This window comes from Phyllostomus discolor, chromosome X (genome assembly GCF_004126475.2).
Source record: "Phyllostomus discolor isolate MPI-MPIP mPhyDis1 chromosome X, mPhyDis1.pri.v3, whole genome shotgun sequence".
Lineage (NCBI taxonomy): Eukaryota > Metazoa > Chordata > Mammalia > Chiroptera > Phyllostomidae > Phyllostomus > Phyllostomus discolor.
In genome coordinates this window covers 95,296,520-95,312,773 of record NC_050198.1, presented here as the reverse complement: position 1 = coordinate 95,312,773, position 16,254 = coordinate 95,296,520, and the positions used below count along the sequence as shown (strand labels likewise).

Sequence of the window (16,254 nt, the reverse complement as noted above, 5' to 3'; positions counted from 1 at the left end):
GAGGGCACATGCTGGGTTGTGGGCCAGGTCCCTGGTTGGGCATGTGTGAGAGGCAGCCAAATGATGTTTCTCTCCCTCTTTCTCCCGCCCTTCCCCTCTGTTTCTAAAAATAAATAAAGTATGTTTCTCAGTTTTGAAGGGCAAGGAGACTTGGATGTGGGATTCTTTCAGGATCCCATTACTGGGCTATAATGGCCAATTTGACTCCAAAGAAAGGGAATTTATCTGACCTGATAGTTAAAAAGAAGACTGGAGCTTCAGCCACCGTGCCAGCTGGCTCTCCAATTCCTCGTACTAGGCAGGGTGTGGGAGCTCTGTTCCACGGCCATTAGTCATGTCAGATTTTGGAAGTTATGGTCAGTCTGGGGGTGAGCAGCAAAGTTATTCTTCCTATGGAAATCAAGGCAATCAAGGTTATGCACAAGAACCACAAAGCTACTCTGGCTATAGGCAAACTACTGATTCCTCATGTGGACAGAACTATAGAGGCTATTCATTATGGACAAAGCCCATCAGGTCATTCACAGTCCTGCAATGGTTATAAGAATCAAAAGCAGAGCTCATATGGCCAGCAACCTTATAATAACCATGGACAGAAAAACACAGAATCATCAAGAGGCCAAAATAGAAGAGTACCTTCATATGACCAGTCAAACTATGGTGAACAGGATTCGCAGGACCAGAAGTCAGGCTATGATCAACATCAGGGTCCACATGATGAGCAGCCAAATTATGATCAGCAGCATGGGTCCTATCATCAAAACCAGCAGTTTGCCCTGCCTGAGTGGCTTAGTTGGTTGGAGACGTTTCCTGTGCATCAAAAGGTTGTAGGTTCAATCCCCAGTCCAGGCACATACCTAGATTGTGGGTTTAATCCTGCCTCAAGGTGCATAGGAGAGGCAACCAACTGATATTTCTCACATCGATTTCTCTTTCTCCCTTCCTGTCTCTGTAAAATCAATAAAGATATCCTCGGGTGAGATTTTTTTTTAAAGCCAGCAGTTCTGGCTCTGGCTGGGTATCTGAGTTGGTTAGAGCATCCTCCCAATACACCAAGGCTGTGGGTTCAATCTCCAGTCAGGGCACATACAAGAAGCAACCAAAAATGCATAAGTAAGTGGAACAACAAAATCAATGTTTCTCTCTCTCTCTCTAAAATTAATAAATGAAATTTAAAAAAAAACATCAGTTATACCATTCACAGTAAGAAAATTACAGCCACCACAAAGATAACTGTCATGACGTGAGGAGGTTTGGAGAAGATAATAGAGGATATGGTGGGTCACAGGGAGGAGGTAGAGGGCGTGAAGGATATGACAAGGCTAAAAGAGGTCCTATGACAGGAGCAATTGGTGGTGACTGTGGTGGCTTCAAAAATTTTGGTGGTCAGGATTATAAACCCAGACCAGATATAACAACTCAATTTTTGTGCAAGGACTTGGGGAGGGTATGTCGACAGATCAAGTCGGGGAGTTCCTTAAACAGACAGGAATTATCAAGACAAACAAGGTGGGAAAACCAATGGTAAATCTGTACACAGGGAAGCCAAATGGGGAGGCAACAGTGTCCAATGTGATGACCCTCCTTCAGGCAAAGCAGCCATTGAGTGGTTTGATGAGGAAGAACTTCATGGCAACATCATTAAAGTGTCCTTTGTCACCAGAACACCTGAATTTATGAAGTGGAAGTGGAGGTAGGTGGTAAGGCTATGGAAGATATAGAGACCATGGAGATTTTCGGGGGAGAGGTGGAGACCCCCAAAATGGGGACTGGGTTTGCCCTAATGCATCATGTGGAAATAGGAACTTTGCTCACAGGAACTCCTGCCATCAGTGCAATGAGCTCAGGCCAGAGGACTCTTGTCCCTCAGGAGATTTTCAGGGAACAGGCTACAATGAAGAGAGGGGTTACGGAGGCAGAGGTGGAGACTGAGGTGGCTATGGTGGAGACACAAGAGGCTTTGGTGGGGACTGAAGTGAGGGTGATACAAAGGAGACAGTGCTGGTGGTGGTGGCTATGATAAAGTCTGAAGTGGAGGCTATGGAGGAGACAGGAGTGGTGGCAACTATGGAGGACACCAAGGTGGCTGTGGAGGCAAAATGGGAGGAAGAAACAACTACAGGAATGATCTGTGCAACCGACAATGCTGATGACTGTCTTGAACATCCCTGTGTCTCTGACATAATCCATAGTGAAACTGCCCCAGTTTCTCCTACTGCCTTCCTCACGGCCTCTTGTTGGGTCACGAAATGAAGTGGTATATGGACTTTTGTTTGGGTGGGAGAGCTGGGACAGTTTCTTAGTATCACTTGTAGAAATTTTCTCCTTGAGTCTCCAACTTTCTCCTTCCCAACTCTTGAAGCTAAGTGTGTTGTAAAATATTGCCAAGATGGAAAGTGTTTTTGTAACACTGCAATGAAGGCTGCTTGTTTTGTGGGATTAAAAAAAAAAAGAAGACTGGACAAGATGTGCCTAGACCTCTTATGTTGTCTCTAGCATTTTCTGGCCTTGTGTAGACATCTCCTGAACTAAAGCATAAGAAGTAATAAGGTCTATGAAAAAAGAGAATGGAATCATGTTTTACTTATACCGTGACCACCCTACCCCATCCCCAGCCCAGCTTTTAGCATAAAGCTGGACACAGAGGGTATTAATTAGTACTTGTAAAATCAATGTCACCTGTCCACTATTTTGTTAATATTTTCTTTTACAGCTGCTTTTTCTAATTATTCTCTAACTCATTCTCTAACACTGCTGACTATAAAGGTAGCATTTCTCTCATTACTCTTCTCTCTTATCTCACAGAAACATCTAGTCCTATTCCCTCAGATATCTCATAGTGATTTAATTCCAGAAATACCAAAACTTCTTCCTCAATTCTGTCCCACACTTCTTCTTCACCTCAACACTGCTGTCACTTTCATTCATAACATGTTGACCGCATCACTTTCTATACCTTCTTTCCATTCTCAGCTAGCTGTGACTTCCCAAATGACAAGACTGCTACCTCCTAGCATTCCAAACCTTTTTCCAAAACCCACTTTGTGGAGGAAGCCATGTCAGAACACATTGGTCAGATGAAAATATTCACCCATCAACAGTTCTGAGTTCACTCACCTTTCTGCCTGCATCAAATCTATTTGAAAGAAAAAATGCAATCGAGTCCCGGCTGGTGTGGCTCAGTGCACTGAGTGCCAGCCTGTGAACCAAAGGATCGCTGGTTCGATTCCCAGTCAGGGCACGTGCCTGGGTTGTGGGCCGGGTCCCTGGTAGGGGACACATGAGAGGCAACCACACATTGATGTTTCTCTCCCTCTCTTTCTCCCTACCTTCCCCTTTCTAAAAATAAATAAATAAAATATTTTTTAAAAATCCAATTGAGGTTAAAAGGCTATAAAAGAAATAGTGTTTGTAGGTGGTGTGTGGGGGTGTCTTAGAGGATAAAACAAATGTCCATGTGTTTATGTAACCTATAGCACATGAACATACATATACAGATATACATACACATACTAAATATATTCTGCCCAAATTAGCACAAACCCACAAGCTTAAAAACCAAATCTGCTAAATGGGGTATAAACCACAGGTACTGAGCCCTATGGCTACTCCCTGCAAACAGATGAATTCATTACCTCTGTGACAAAGTCAAGTCCAAGTTGCAAGGATGAATAATTATCACTATAGGTGGCTAGAATTCCACTTTTTAAAAATTTAAATGTGCCCTGGCTGGTGTGGTTCAGTGGATTGAGCACCAGCCTGCAAACCAAAAGGTCTCCAGTTCGATTCCCAGTCAAGGCACATGCCTGGGTTGTGGGAAAGGTCCCCACTTGGCGGGGGGGGGCACATGAGAGAGGCAACTAATTGAGGTTATCTTTTGCATGTTGAGGTTTCTTTCCCTCTTTCTCCTTCCCTTTCCCTCTCTTTATAAAATATTTTAAAAAATCAAAATGTATGCAAAACTTATCACCTCAGGAAATTGACCACGTTGCATGATTTCTGCACAATATCCAGAACATCCTAGAGAATTAAAAAAAAAACAACTGGACAACAGAGGCTTGCTTCACAGTGGTTTAATATGAACAGAGTTGAATATGACATTGTCTGACAGAAGAATGAACAGTTGCTGAATAAAAGCCCCGAATCAGGATATATACACAGCAGAAATGGGGCCTCAGGCTCTCAGCACTTGTGCACAATGAAAGAAGTAATCTTTAAAAAAAAAACCAGTAACGGAGGGTACAAATCAAAAAGGCAGCAACAACACCAACACTGGAGAGGTGGGAAAGGGAGCAGAGCCTCTCTCTCGGGGCTGCACGGCCCCTGGCACAGGCTCAGCAGCTGGAGAGCCATTCTGTCACAGGGAACTTCAACATTTCAATGGGCTCCAAATCCCAGGTCAAAAGCCCCTCCTCATCTTTCTGCTCTGAATCTTGTCCGAATCAGTAATGCTTTTCCCCAAGACCCTGTACAGAGAACCCCAATGCCTCCATGGTAGAGTGTCTACGCAGAGAGCCTCCACTTTTGCCCTGACGCCAGAGGTAACCTGCTCCCATTCTACCCCTTGGGATCGATATCGGGCCCCAGCAAACCACGACCTCCCAGACAGAAGCCCAGGAAACGTGCTGGTCTGAAGAAGTTGCTTCAGACTCTAACTTTTGGGAAACCCATACCCGGCTGTTATCCCTAGCTCAACTTCTGGGGAGAACATTGGCGTTCCACGGGAAACAAGTTCAGGCAGTTCAACAACCCTGTGACCAAGCGGAGGGCAGAGACAGCTCTTGCCCGTGAGCCCTAACCAATAGCTCAAAATGCTTGAGAGAAGTCAGAAAGTATGTGGTTTGTTCATGTGCTTCTGCCCTGGGGCAGCACTACATGGGATGGGGGAAGGGAGGATGGAAGACAGTGGTGATGCTCTTCCCTGCCACCCAGCTATACCTAGGAAATGATCCACTCCCACCTTCAGGGAGTTTCGTGGCAGCAGTGAGTTGCTCTCACCCCTCAAGCCACCCAGCAAGCCTGCAAAGCTGATCCCTAAAGTAGCCGGGAAGGGAGGACTGTTGGCCCATACTGACTCACCTGCTGGTGAGCAAGAAAAGGCAGCCGGAGTGGGGAGCCACAAAGGAAAGGGGCTCAGCAACAGGAGCTCCCCCGCTGCCCTATGGCTTTCTGTTGACTCTGAAGCAGCCACGATGACGGGCCCAGAAAACCCGCACACCTTGCTCCCCACAACAAACTGTTTCGATTCTAGGAGGATTGCTGCCGTGGAAAGCAACAAGGGGGAGAGAAAGTAACACAAGAAACTGTTGGGGAAAAAAAAACTGGGAGCAGGCCTAGAGAAAACGAGGACAGCTTTTGGGTCTCTACCACCTTCCCAAAAAGGAAAAAATTCATGCAGGTAGGAGAGGCAGGGTTTTTCCCCGCTCAGCGTTCCTGGTTAAACCTAAGAGTAAGAAAAATCCCCTGGACTTGCAGCATCAGTATGTAGCCGAGTGCCTCAGCAGCACAAGACCCCTGCCCCCTACGTTAGCCTTCTGGCATGGGCAAATGCCCGAGAAATTGCCTTCCAGTCCAATCCCCCCACCCACCCCCAACCCCAAGCAAAGGGCATCTGCCTGTGGTTTCCCACCTCTCCCCAGAGAAGAGGTTCCCAGCAGAGTGCCCACGGTGTAGTCAGGTACCAAGGAACACAATGCCAGACAGTCTATCAGGCCAGGGGATGGGCAGCCAACTTCAGATCAAAGAAAGAAAGAGAGGCTTAGTGTAAAAACCAATGTCATTTCAGCAGGAAAGTAGAGGGCAAGTGGTGAGAGGGGCTCCTACTGGCGCACCTTCCCGGGGACGTAGTTCCTGTCAATTGCCTCCTCCTGCAGGAACATATGTAGGCAGCGTTCATTCTGGGCCAGTGGGTGCCCCGCAATTCTGCAAAGAGATCAAGATGGTTATCAGTAGTATTTGAGATCGGAGAGAACTCACAGACGGACGGGGGTATGGATAGGGGAGAAAGGACAAGGTCAGCCCTGATGGGGGTATGGACAGGGCGTATGGACAGGTTAGCCCTGAGGTTTGAGCAAGTGGCATACAGCAGCAGGACACCACTTGAACCCTAATATTGTAGAGGGAAAGAGGGAGAGAGGGTAAGGGAGGGAAAAACCCCTAGACACATGCAACATGCAGTGCTTTCTCAGGCCCTGAGGTACAGGATCAGCATGCTGCCGAAAGGAACAGAGCCTCGCTAGCCAGCCAGCCCACCACACAATAGGCAGCACATCGTATTACCCCTTACAAAAGCGGAGATGGGAGAAACACACAGAAAGACCAAGATGGAAAAGCAGCCAGAGGAGCCCCCCGGGGAACGTGGCTTACTTGTTAATAAACTGTTCTAGGCCCTGCCTCCTTTCTTCAATGAAGGACTCCTCAAAGATCCCTTCATCTCCTCGAAAAGGGAGCTGCCGCTTCAAGGCTTTCCCGGGCAGCGGTGGGACTACAATCTGCAGGCAGACACAAAATATCAGCCACACGGGAGAACTCAGAGAGGGAATGGGATGGGAAAGCACCGTGTTATTCCTTGTTTCCTAAGGCACAGGGTCCATCCTACCCCACAGCCAACAACTTTGCAAGAGCTGACCATAAGAACAGCCAGGATGGCTCAGGTCAAAAATGAATCCAACTGTTTCGGTGGGAGGGCAGGTTTACCATCTCCGAAGAAAGGAAATAGACTTCAAATATTCCTCACTTTAATAATCCACTACCATCCAAGAATCTAGCGAGGCCTTTCCTGACACTGTTCTTTCCATTTTTAGCACGAATAGGAGTTAAGTTATATGACTTGACTAGCCACTAAGGGAAGTAATGCTTTCTCTTTTAAGATCTCTCCTAAACTTACCACTTTCAAGTTTCAAAGGTTACTTCCCAGATCCAATATATTGGGATTTGGTAGATAGGGTGTGTTCACCCTCCCCGCTGCCTTCAAAATTTCAGTCTCTGATCTTATACCCTCTCAGCCTATGCAGATCTCGTCCTGCAAAGGTGCCACACAGGGAGCGGGGCCCGTACCTTACTATCTCGCTCCAGCTCATTTTTTAGCCACTCAAAGTCACTGTAGCGCCGCCGTACACAGGACTCCTTCAGCTTGAAGATAGGTAGGTTTGTCTACAGGGCAGAATGAGAGAAGAGAGATGGTAAGTAATGTTCAGCCTGTGGTGGCCACCTGTCAGAACCACAAGGTCCCAATGAAGAAAGAGCTCCTATGGACCATGGTCCTATAACCCTTTCAAAACATCACCACATGAATGCCAAACCTTACCACATCTGGCCTTGTCATGGTCAGTGATTAGAAGTCCCTTGCTGTTTAGAATGTTTCCTAGAAGTAGACTTGAAGTTACATGTAAATATGTATGTACAAGGGTTTTCACTGCGTTTTACTATTTGTAATAATAATAAGTGTCCACCAATAGGTAATTGGGTAAATAAACATAGTACGCCTATACAGTGGAATACTGTACAACAACAAAAAGAATATAAAAGACTATGTGCCAGTATGAAAAGATATTAAGCGTTATAATCAAGATACAGAACAGTATATATAGCTTGCCTCTACTTGTATTTTTAAAGGGATCTGTATAAAAAGGTAATGAAACTGGATCAAAGACCTAAATGTAAGATCTGAAACAATAAATTACATAGAAGTAAACACAGGTACTAAACTCACGGACCTTGGTCTTAGAGAAGATTTTATGAATTTGACTGCAAAGGCAAGGGAAGTAAAGGCAAAAATAAATGAATGGGACAATATTAAACTAAAAAGCTTCTGTACGGCAAAAGGAAACATCAACAAAACAAAAAGACAACCAACCTAATGGGAGATGAGATTTACAAACAGCAGCTCTGGCAAGGGGTTAATTTGCAAAATATATGAAGAACTCATACAATTCAACACCAAACACACAGACACACAATCCAATTAAAAAATGGGCAGAGGACCTGAACAGACATTACTCTCAAGAAGACATATAAATGGCCAACAGATATATGAAAAGACGCTCAGTTCACTAGTTATTAGGAAAATGCAAATCAAAACTGCAATGAGCTAGCCCTGGCTGGCGTAGCTCAGTGGATTGAGCTCGGGCAGCGAACCAAAGTGTCGCAGGTTCGATTCCCAGTCAGGGTACATACCTGGGCTACAGGCCATGACCCCCAGCAACTGCACATTGATGTTTCTCTATCTATCTCCCTCCCTTCCCTCTCTAAAATAAATAAGTAATTAAAAAAAACTGCAATGAGCTACCACCTCATACCTGTTAGAATGGCTGCTATCAACAAGACAGGTGATAACAAGCATTGGGAGAGGGTGTGGAGAAAAAGAAACTCTCATTCACTACTGGTGGGAAAGTAAACTGGTACAGCCACTATGGAAAGAGTATGGCAGGCCCTCAAAAAGTTAAGCATATAGTTACCACACAACCCAGTTATCCTTCTTCTGAATATTTACCTGAAAAACTCGAAAACATTTATTCACAAAGATATATGCATCCCCATGTTCATTGCAGCATTATTCACGGTGGCCAAGACATGGAAAAAACCAAAGTGTTCTTCAATAGATGATTGAATAAAGATGTGGTACAGATCTAAAATGGAACACTACTCAGCCATAAGAAAAGATGAAATGCTGAGCTTCATCCAGGCACTTGAAGGGAATCTGAAATGTGTTCATTCATTTTTCACAGCGTGGATGAGCTCACCGCTGACTGAAGGAAACACTGTAAACAAGGGAAATATCCCAGGAGCAGCTGCTATTTTATGCATTCAGATGAAGACATTCAGTCTCAGCTCTCCTAGGGATCTTTAGACCTTGATGAGATCCTATTTGCATTAATGGAAGCTATGAAAGTCAAGTGTTTTAGGCCAGTGCTGGAGTGTTGGAAGGGTAATGAGATGAATTAAGAAAAGAAACATTTAGTCTGATCAGGTAAATCTTTTAATGAGCTTTCCTAGACAGTGATTAGCAGAGAAAACTGAGTCTGGAGTCGACAAAGAGGAGCCCACAGAGATGGGGGACAAGGACCTTGTACTTAACTCAAGGCTATATGATTCATCAAGACTCCTGTGTTAACTTTCTTTGCTTTTCAAATCATTACCATTTACTATTGTGTATCAGTTAGTCCTCTCTACACACAGGTGAGCTGTTTAGTTTATTAAAAACAAGCATTTTGTGAGTGCCTGCTCTGTGTTAGGCACTTTTTCATGTAACTATGATGTAACTCATCATAACCATGAATTCTGATATCAAAATTAGGCTTGCTTGTGACTAACACTTTGTTTGAGTTTCTCATTTAATTGTCTGTCCTTTCACAGCTACTGTCTAATTCCCCTGAGGCACAAACAGGGTGTTTTATTTTCACCACTGTGTCCTTGGGACTCGGCGAACGTTGACTGCATGAGGCTCTCGGGCTCTGCAACGTGGTTCATGAATGGATGACCCACTGCCTTCAGCATCCAGTCTCCTTTGTTCGGGCCATTCTTTATCTCCATAACCTTTATCGCTGTTTTGTAATGCTTTACAAGGTCTCTATTTTCTACCCTGTTGTATTCTAGTATATTATTTGGCTCGATAACACTTACTAAATTTATGGTTGAATACCAAAAAAAGATGAAATACTGCTATTTGCAACAGCATTGAGGGGCCTTGAGAATATCATGCTAAGTGAAGTCAGCCAGTCAGAAAACACTAAGAACCATATGATTTTACTCATATGCGGGATATAAAACTGAAACCAAGACACAGACAGACAACAGTATGGCGGTTACCAGAAGGAAAGGGGTGGGGGTAGTAAAGGGTAAAGGGGCCTAATATATGGTGACGGAGGACAAATTGAGCTTGGTGGTGGGTACACAATGCAATATACAGATCTAGTATCACAAAACGTATGCCTGAAACCTATATGATCTTATTAACCAATGTCACACCAATAAATATAATGAAAAATAAAAGGGATTTGTATATGTATATATATTTATATTTATGAATAAAATATTTATGAAAAGATAGTGAGTGACTGGAGAATAAAATTAGACAACTGGAATGGGTGGGTCACATTTTTCATTGTATAATTTGAATTTGTCATGTGCACGTGTTACATTTTCAATGGAAAAGTGAATTTAAGTTTCCTGCAAAGACAGTGAGATAAGCACTTCCGAGATATGCCTTCCTTTGCTTTTCCTGTCCAAATCCTCTCCATTCCACAACTCTCAGCTCAAGTCCCACTTCATCGGGGAAGTCTTTCCTGACAATACCAGTTGAATTTATTGGCCTGCCTCTCCTTTGAACTCTTATGACTATACTTCAGCACTGCCCGATATACTTGTTCTATGTATCATATTCATCTTGCTACCTAACTGTAATTTCATTAAAATCAGAAGCCAGGACTACTTCTGCATCCCTTTAAATGCAGACTATGCAAGTTACTCAATAAATATTCAATTGATTCATAGAGGTCCTATATATCTGTTTACCCTTTCCTAATCCAGAAAGTGCAGCAGAAAGAGCAATTACATTTGGCTGGCTTAACATAGCTTGCTCCCTGATATAAATCAGCTTATTCCCACATCTTAATCATTGAGAATTTTCCTGAGACTCTATGGCAACATGAATCCCCAACAAACAAAAAGCCCTGATCCTCACTCTTGCCTACACGTTCTAAACAGAAATGGCCAAACACATGTATTAATAGTGACTATGTTTCCCAGCAGCCAATTCAGATCAGCAGATAGAAAAAGGAACTAGTTTCTCTCCTTTCTCCACAATGGCCTCGGGTCAGGAACAAAGCATCCCGGAGCTATGCTAGAGCTTCACGCAGTCCTCACTACATCATGCTTTGTAGTTCTCAAGTCTGGAAATTATTTTATCAGGATCCAGGTTTAGGTATTATAGGTCATCAAAAGCCAAATAACTAGCCGACTTATATTAGTTACAAGTCTATCCAGGATCAAGGTCCAAGGAAGGTCAATGACTTGAAGTGGCGTGAGATATATGTAAAGTAATATTTTATTATCTAAACCATCCTTTAGAAGACTAAATAAGAAACCGGAAACCGTGCTTTCTTCGGAAAGAGGAACCTCTGGAGAGCAGAGAGAGGGAGACAATTTTTACAGGATATCTTTCTTATACCTTTTGAATCTTGTACCATGTGCATGTATTAGCTCTTCAAGATAACCCATTATAGAAAACATTCTCAGAAGCCTGCAAGACATATATATATATATATATATATATATATATGTGTGTGTGTGTGTGTGTGTGTATCAAATCATCACATTATAAACCTTAAATTTATACAATGTCATATGTCAATTATATCTCAGTAAAACTGGGGGTGGGGGTATATCCTACAAGAAAACAGCCCTTCAGTATCATGTGATTCTAGGTTTCTACCACAGTTCATTACAAATATTGTACTCCTTAAAAGTGGAACCTTAACTAGTGGGCTTTTACAAAAGCCAAGAGAAGGACCAAAGAAAAGAAAAAAGAATACTGAGTAGATTCTTTCAAGACACAATGAAACCACCCACTCACTAACCCTAACTCACTGCCATTTTGTAAACTTCCTCCTTTGACTTACAAAAATGCTATTCTTCCCCTACTTCCACAGGATGATGACAATAATGGCCTTTCATCTCCACACCTAGCCATCTAAGGAAGGGGCTACTGTGTCCTGGGATAGCCTCCCAGCTCCAACCTACAAACCACATGAGAAAGACAGGGTTGTGTAATGTAGGATATAGAGTCCTTCGGATATGATCACCACAAAGTCAATGGAAAGGAGAGAAGCAAAGTTCAGGTCCACAGGACCACTGACATTTGAAAATTTCCATACACATCATGTCAAGTCACCAGGACACCTTTCCAGACTTCTCATATCTTGGGGAGATGGGAGGGAGGGAAAGAATTCTTTCATGAGCAAAATGCTAGAGAACAGCTTCAGAAATATTTAGCTAGTATGCAAAGGGGAAAAGTCAGTGCCAACTGCTTCTACCATTCACAAAGCCTCACTCCCAAAGCCCGCTCTCTGACTCACACACTCCCTATAATGCCTACTATGATCAATCACTTAAAATAGCAATTTAAAACCAAATGATTTTTTGCCAATTTCTCCCCAACACAGAGTTCATCAAAAATGTCAAAAGCCTATGTAGCTTACACATTGACATAAACAATACAAATTAACCCCATAGAACTAGGAACTGCCACCAACCCTATCATCACTACACAACTGTGCAAAGGACTGAAGAACTTAATGGGTAGAAATACTTTGCACACTAAAGTAAGCATTGCCAAAGAGACTACCATGTAAAGGAGATAGTATGAGGGGCTTTGGAGTCAGACAGACCTGGGTTCAAATCCCTGCCCTTCTACTTATTAGCTTTGTGTACTTGGGCAAGTTACTTAAAATTGCATTCCTCCTTGGTTTCTCATCTGTAAAATGGAATTTTTGTAAAGATTTGAAAAATAAAACCTAATTCAGTGCCTGGCACATAGTAGGCACTAGATAAACAGTCCCTGTTGTTAATGGTATGCCTGAAGTGGAGAGTTATTTCATTCATACTTCCTAAGGTTCTTGGGTAATGCATCAAGGCAATGTCTCCAAACTCCACAGCGGAGTCCTTACACTGAACAAGTTATGCCCAGGCTTCCTAGCTTTTCTCCCATATTGAGGAATCTAACTTCCATTCTTCCCCCAAAAGATGATTTCAAATCTCTCTCATATAGATGAGTGCTCTCATTTTTTGCTATTGGCTTCTCTTTCTTCAGTCTGGACTTTGCCAAACTTGGAATTTGGAGACTATCATTTTTCAATTAGATTCCAATGCCCAGTATGAGAGCACATGCGTTCATTCAATTCATTCATTCAAAAATGGAAGCACACACACTTTTAGGTCTTCAAATGCTGTTTGAGCAGCATGCTGTCCACAGAGAATAGTCTGGCCCTCTAGTCTGAGAAAAAACATAAGGAGAATTAGACAATCATTCTCAAACTTTTTTTTGCCTGTAACCACTTCAACTGGCAAAGAACCTGCAAACCACGTACTCTACCTGCACATTCCATCCTTGCATTGTGGACTAAAAACTAGAGAGTAAAGTCCTCTGTAGTGTACAGTGGAAGAAGACATTCCACTCCTGGGGCAGTCCTGAAATGTCGGACATTAAAGTAACTAAAGACCAGGGTCTGATTCCAAAGGTTAATCTAGGAGAGAAAGGGCAAATGGACACTCATATACAGAAAAATGCAAATGAGAGCCAATAGACACTGAAATAAACATTCTGGATACTTCAAATCTACTGGATAAATATAGCATGAGAGCAGTGACTGACAAGCCACCAATCCGGGTGCAGGGCCTGGTTTCACTGAGACACAGCATGTCTCTGAGAAAACTTAAGCAGAAAACACTTCCCTCCTTCAGATGCTAATTCTACATAAGCGTTGAAAGCACTCAGTCTCAAGGAGACTCCCTTTATTATTTCTTCTCCACCAACCTACTGTCTCCTTATCCTGGAATCGCATCTTCCTTTTAATCCAGGCTTTGCTTTATTTTAACTCCATCATCCCAAGGAGACCTCATTAGTACGAACTGGGGCCTTCCCGACCTCCCTCTTCAGGCTGACTTCCCACAACCTAGTTTAGTTAGGGGTCCCAGAGATATCTCCCTTTGGCTTTCCACCCCCCAGCCCTCTTCCATGCTTCCTTCCTTCCTCTGCTGCTACAGTCACGATTCCTATTTCCTTGCACTGCTCACTTTAAGCTTCTCCATCCTCCCCACCCTATCCAACCATGCTTCACTTCTTGTTCATGGGTACTTGTTTTCCCTCAAGCCGGTCTGATGTCCCCCTCAGGAGTTTTCTGAATTCTCGGACCACAACCGAGTCTGCAGCCCTCTCTCCAAACCTATTCATCCCCGGACCCCCAATTGTGGCTTTCAAGCGCCTTCTCCGCCGTTAGGCGCCCCCGCGGCAGCCTCCCCCCGCCCTCCACGCCCTCCCCGCCCAGCTGCCCGGTCCTCCCCTCAGCTGTCTCCCTCACCCCGTGACTCACCCGCATGCGAACCTCATAGGTGGTGAAGCGCGCGCGGCCCACGCCCACCGTCTGTGGATTAAAGATGTCGATTTCCAGGAAGTTACTTGGCGGCCCGTAAGCGTCGGTCAGGTCCTGCGGCTTCGAGTTAAGGCGCCGAGTATCAGCTACGGCAGTGTCCGACATCTTTCCGAAGGAGCGACCGGGACCAGGGAAGGGGGGGTGGGGGACACAGGCCGGAGGCAGGAGCGCGCACGGCCCCTCCCGCTTGCAAAATCACCAGCCAACCCACAAGACTGCGGCGCCGCGCACGCGCGCTCACGCACGACGCACGCACGCACGTGCGCGCAAGTCCTTCGGCCCTGGGCCCAGCACTCTGAATAGCGGCCTAGCTGGCAGCTGGGAGTACTGTACCCAAGAGGCCTTATTCAGGCTTCCGGGCGGTATTTGTGGCCGCCCGGGAGCCTGCATCCCCGGAACGCGCCACCCAGTATCCTGGGAAGCACTACCGGCCGGATCCGCCAATCGGTGCCCCTCAACGCAAGAGATTGTCTTAGACCATGCTTGTATCAATCAGCAGTTGGCACTGCCCCACACGCTAGGGTTCTACAGTGATAGGCCGAAACCCCGTGACCTGAATAAGTAAGGGTTTTGCGCGAAAATAGAAGCGTGGCTTCCAGAGGGTGTGGTCCCAACAATAGTATTGACAACCTAGAATGCAGCCCCGCCACTCGTGCCACGGATAGTTTCAATACCTGCCAGGCGCAGTTGAGCGCGCAGTGAGAACTATCTATGGTGCCAGGGAAGCAGCAAGAAGGGAGTAAACAAAGATGATTTCTCATACTCACTTTTCAGGAATATATGGGCATATCTTCATCCTCCACTTGTGGCCACATAAAAGCGAAGCCAAGCTGTACTCAGATAGGTTTCTTGGCAAATTGAGGGCATTTATTTCGTACCCTCCATTCTCTGCTCTGCAGAACTCCATACTTGGCACTACTCTGAGGTTGCTTGCAGCCCGTAATACCGATAGAGTACATGTCTACATGAGAATGTCTATAGACACATAAATATTTATGACTAATTTACACATGGCGCACATGAAAGACTACTGCCCCAGATTAAGGGGGGTGACTTTAGGTATTTCTTTTTCCTTCCTTGCACCTGCCTTCTGCTAAAAAAAAAAAAAAAAGCTCCCATATCACTAATGGCTGAAATTCTTTCAACAAAGTACAAGACCCTATAATTTCAAAATTAAGTTATTTAATTCAGTTTAGCCAATATGTACTGAGCAACTACTTATGTGCCGGGCACCCTGCTAAATGCTAAAGACCTAGAATTGGGTAAGAGACTCACTGCCCTAAAAGAGTTAACATTCTAGAAAGTGAGACAAGTAAATAAAACTAAGATAGTGTGAGAGATACAAAATAAGCAAATGTTTAAAGCAGTGCATAGGACATGAATAACTGGAGGAATTAGGGAATGTTTCTGGAGGAGGAAATATCTGAGTTTCACAGACATGAAAACACATAAAGGAAAAATAGGAGTGGAAATGGAGAAAGGTAATTTTCTGCAGAGGGAGTAACATGCAGAGTCATCCCAAGAAGCTACAACATGATATTTTTAAGCAATCATTGTCAATTCAGAGGGTGTGATGGGAGTTCTTAGAGAGGTAGGCTGGCTGGGGATGGGTAGATGAGGGTGATCCTTCTATATTAAGGAAAGTAACTTACGCTTTATGATGTAGGCGATAGGGAGCCACTGAAGTTTCTCCACAGGGAAAAGACATGATCAGATTTGTGTCTTACAAGCATTATTTTGCAGGCAACATGGAAGATCTATTTGGAATGGAATGCGGCTAATTATGAGAGTATCGCCAAGAACATTTGGAATATGTGGTGATGGTGTCAGTAACTATTAGCTATTATTACTATTTGAGGGGAGAGGGAGAAAGATGAAAAAGGGCTCCTAGATTCTGATTTACACAACTAAGTGGATGCTGGTACCACCAACAAACACTGAACATTGGAATTACAGAAAGAAAAGTAAGTTTGGGAGGGAAGACAATGAGCTCAGTTCAGATAAATCTGGGGTGTCTGTAGGACATCCAGATGGAGATTGTCCAGCAGGCAGCTGGAAATACTGGCCTGGAGCTCAAGGCTGTGATTACTTAGATAGAGATTTGGGA

The 16,254-nt window shown here is 44.2% G+C and overlaps 1 protein-coding gene and 1 pseudogene across 1 annotated transcript; one reads left to right on the top strand and one right to left on the bottom strand.

Moving 5' to 3' along the window:
- Positions 1–334: 334 nt before the first annotated feature.
- Positions 335–3,205, top strand: LOC114504935 (annotated as a pseudogene).
- Positions 3,206–4,057: 852 nt separating this feature from the next.
- On the bottom strand, positions 4,058–14,376 carry SNX12 (sorting nexin 12). The gene is made up of 4 exons (XM_028522825.1): positions 14,088–14,376; positions 7,057–7,152; positions 6,367–6,491; positions 4,058–5,922 (listed from the first exon to the last, which is right to left on the bottom strand). The coding sequence occupies exons 1-4, from the start codon at positions 14,250–14,252 to the stop codon at positions 5,820–5,822; spliced, it is 489 nt and encodes a 162-aa protein (XP_028378626.1). The 5' UTR covers positions 14,253–14,376; the 3' UTR covers positions 4,058–5,819.
- Positions 14,377–16,254: the final 1,878 nt, after the last annotated feature.

Coding starts and splice junctions, on each gene's coding strand:
- SNX12 (XM_028522825.1), bottom strand. CDS start 14,252: ATGTCGGACACTGCCGTAGCTGATACTCGGCGCCTTAACTCGAAGCCG. Junction 7,153..14,087: donor CCTATGAGGTTCGCATGCGG/GTGAGTCACGGG, acceptor TCTGCCCTGTAG/ACAAACCTACCTATCTTCAA. Junction 6,492..7,056: donor AGCTGGAGCGAGATAGTAAG/GTACGGGCCCCG, acceptor GTCTGCCTGCAG/ATTGTAGTCCCACCGCTGCC.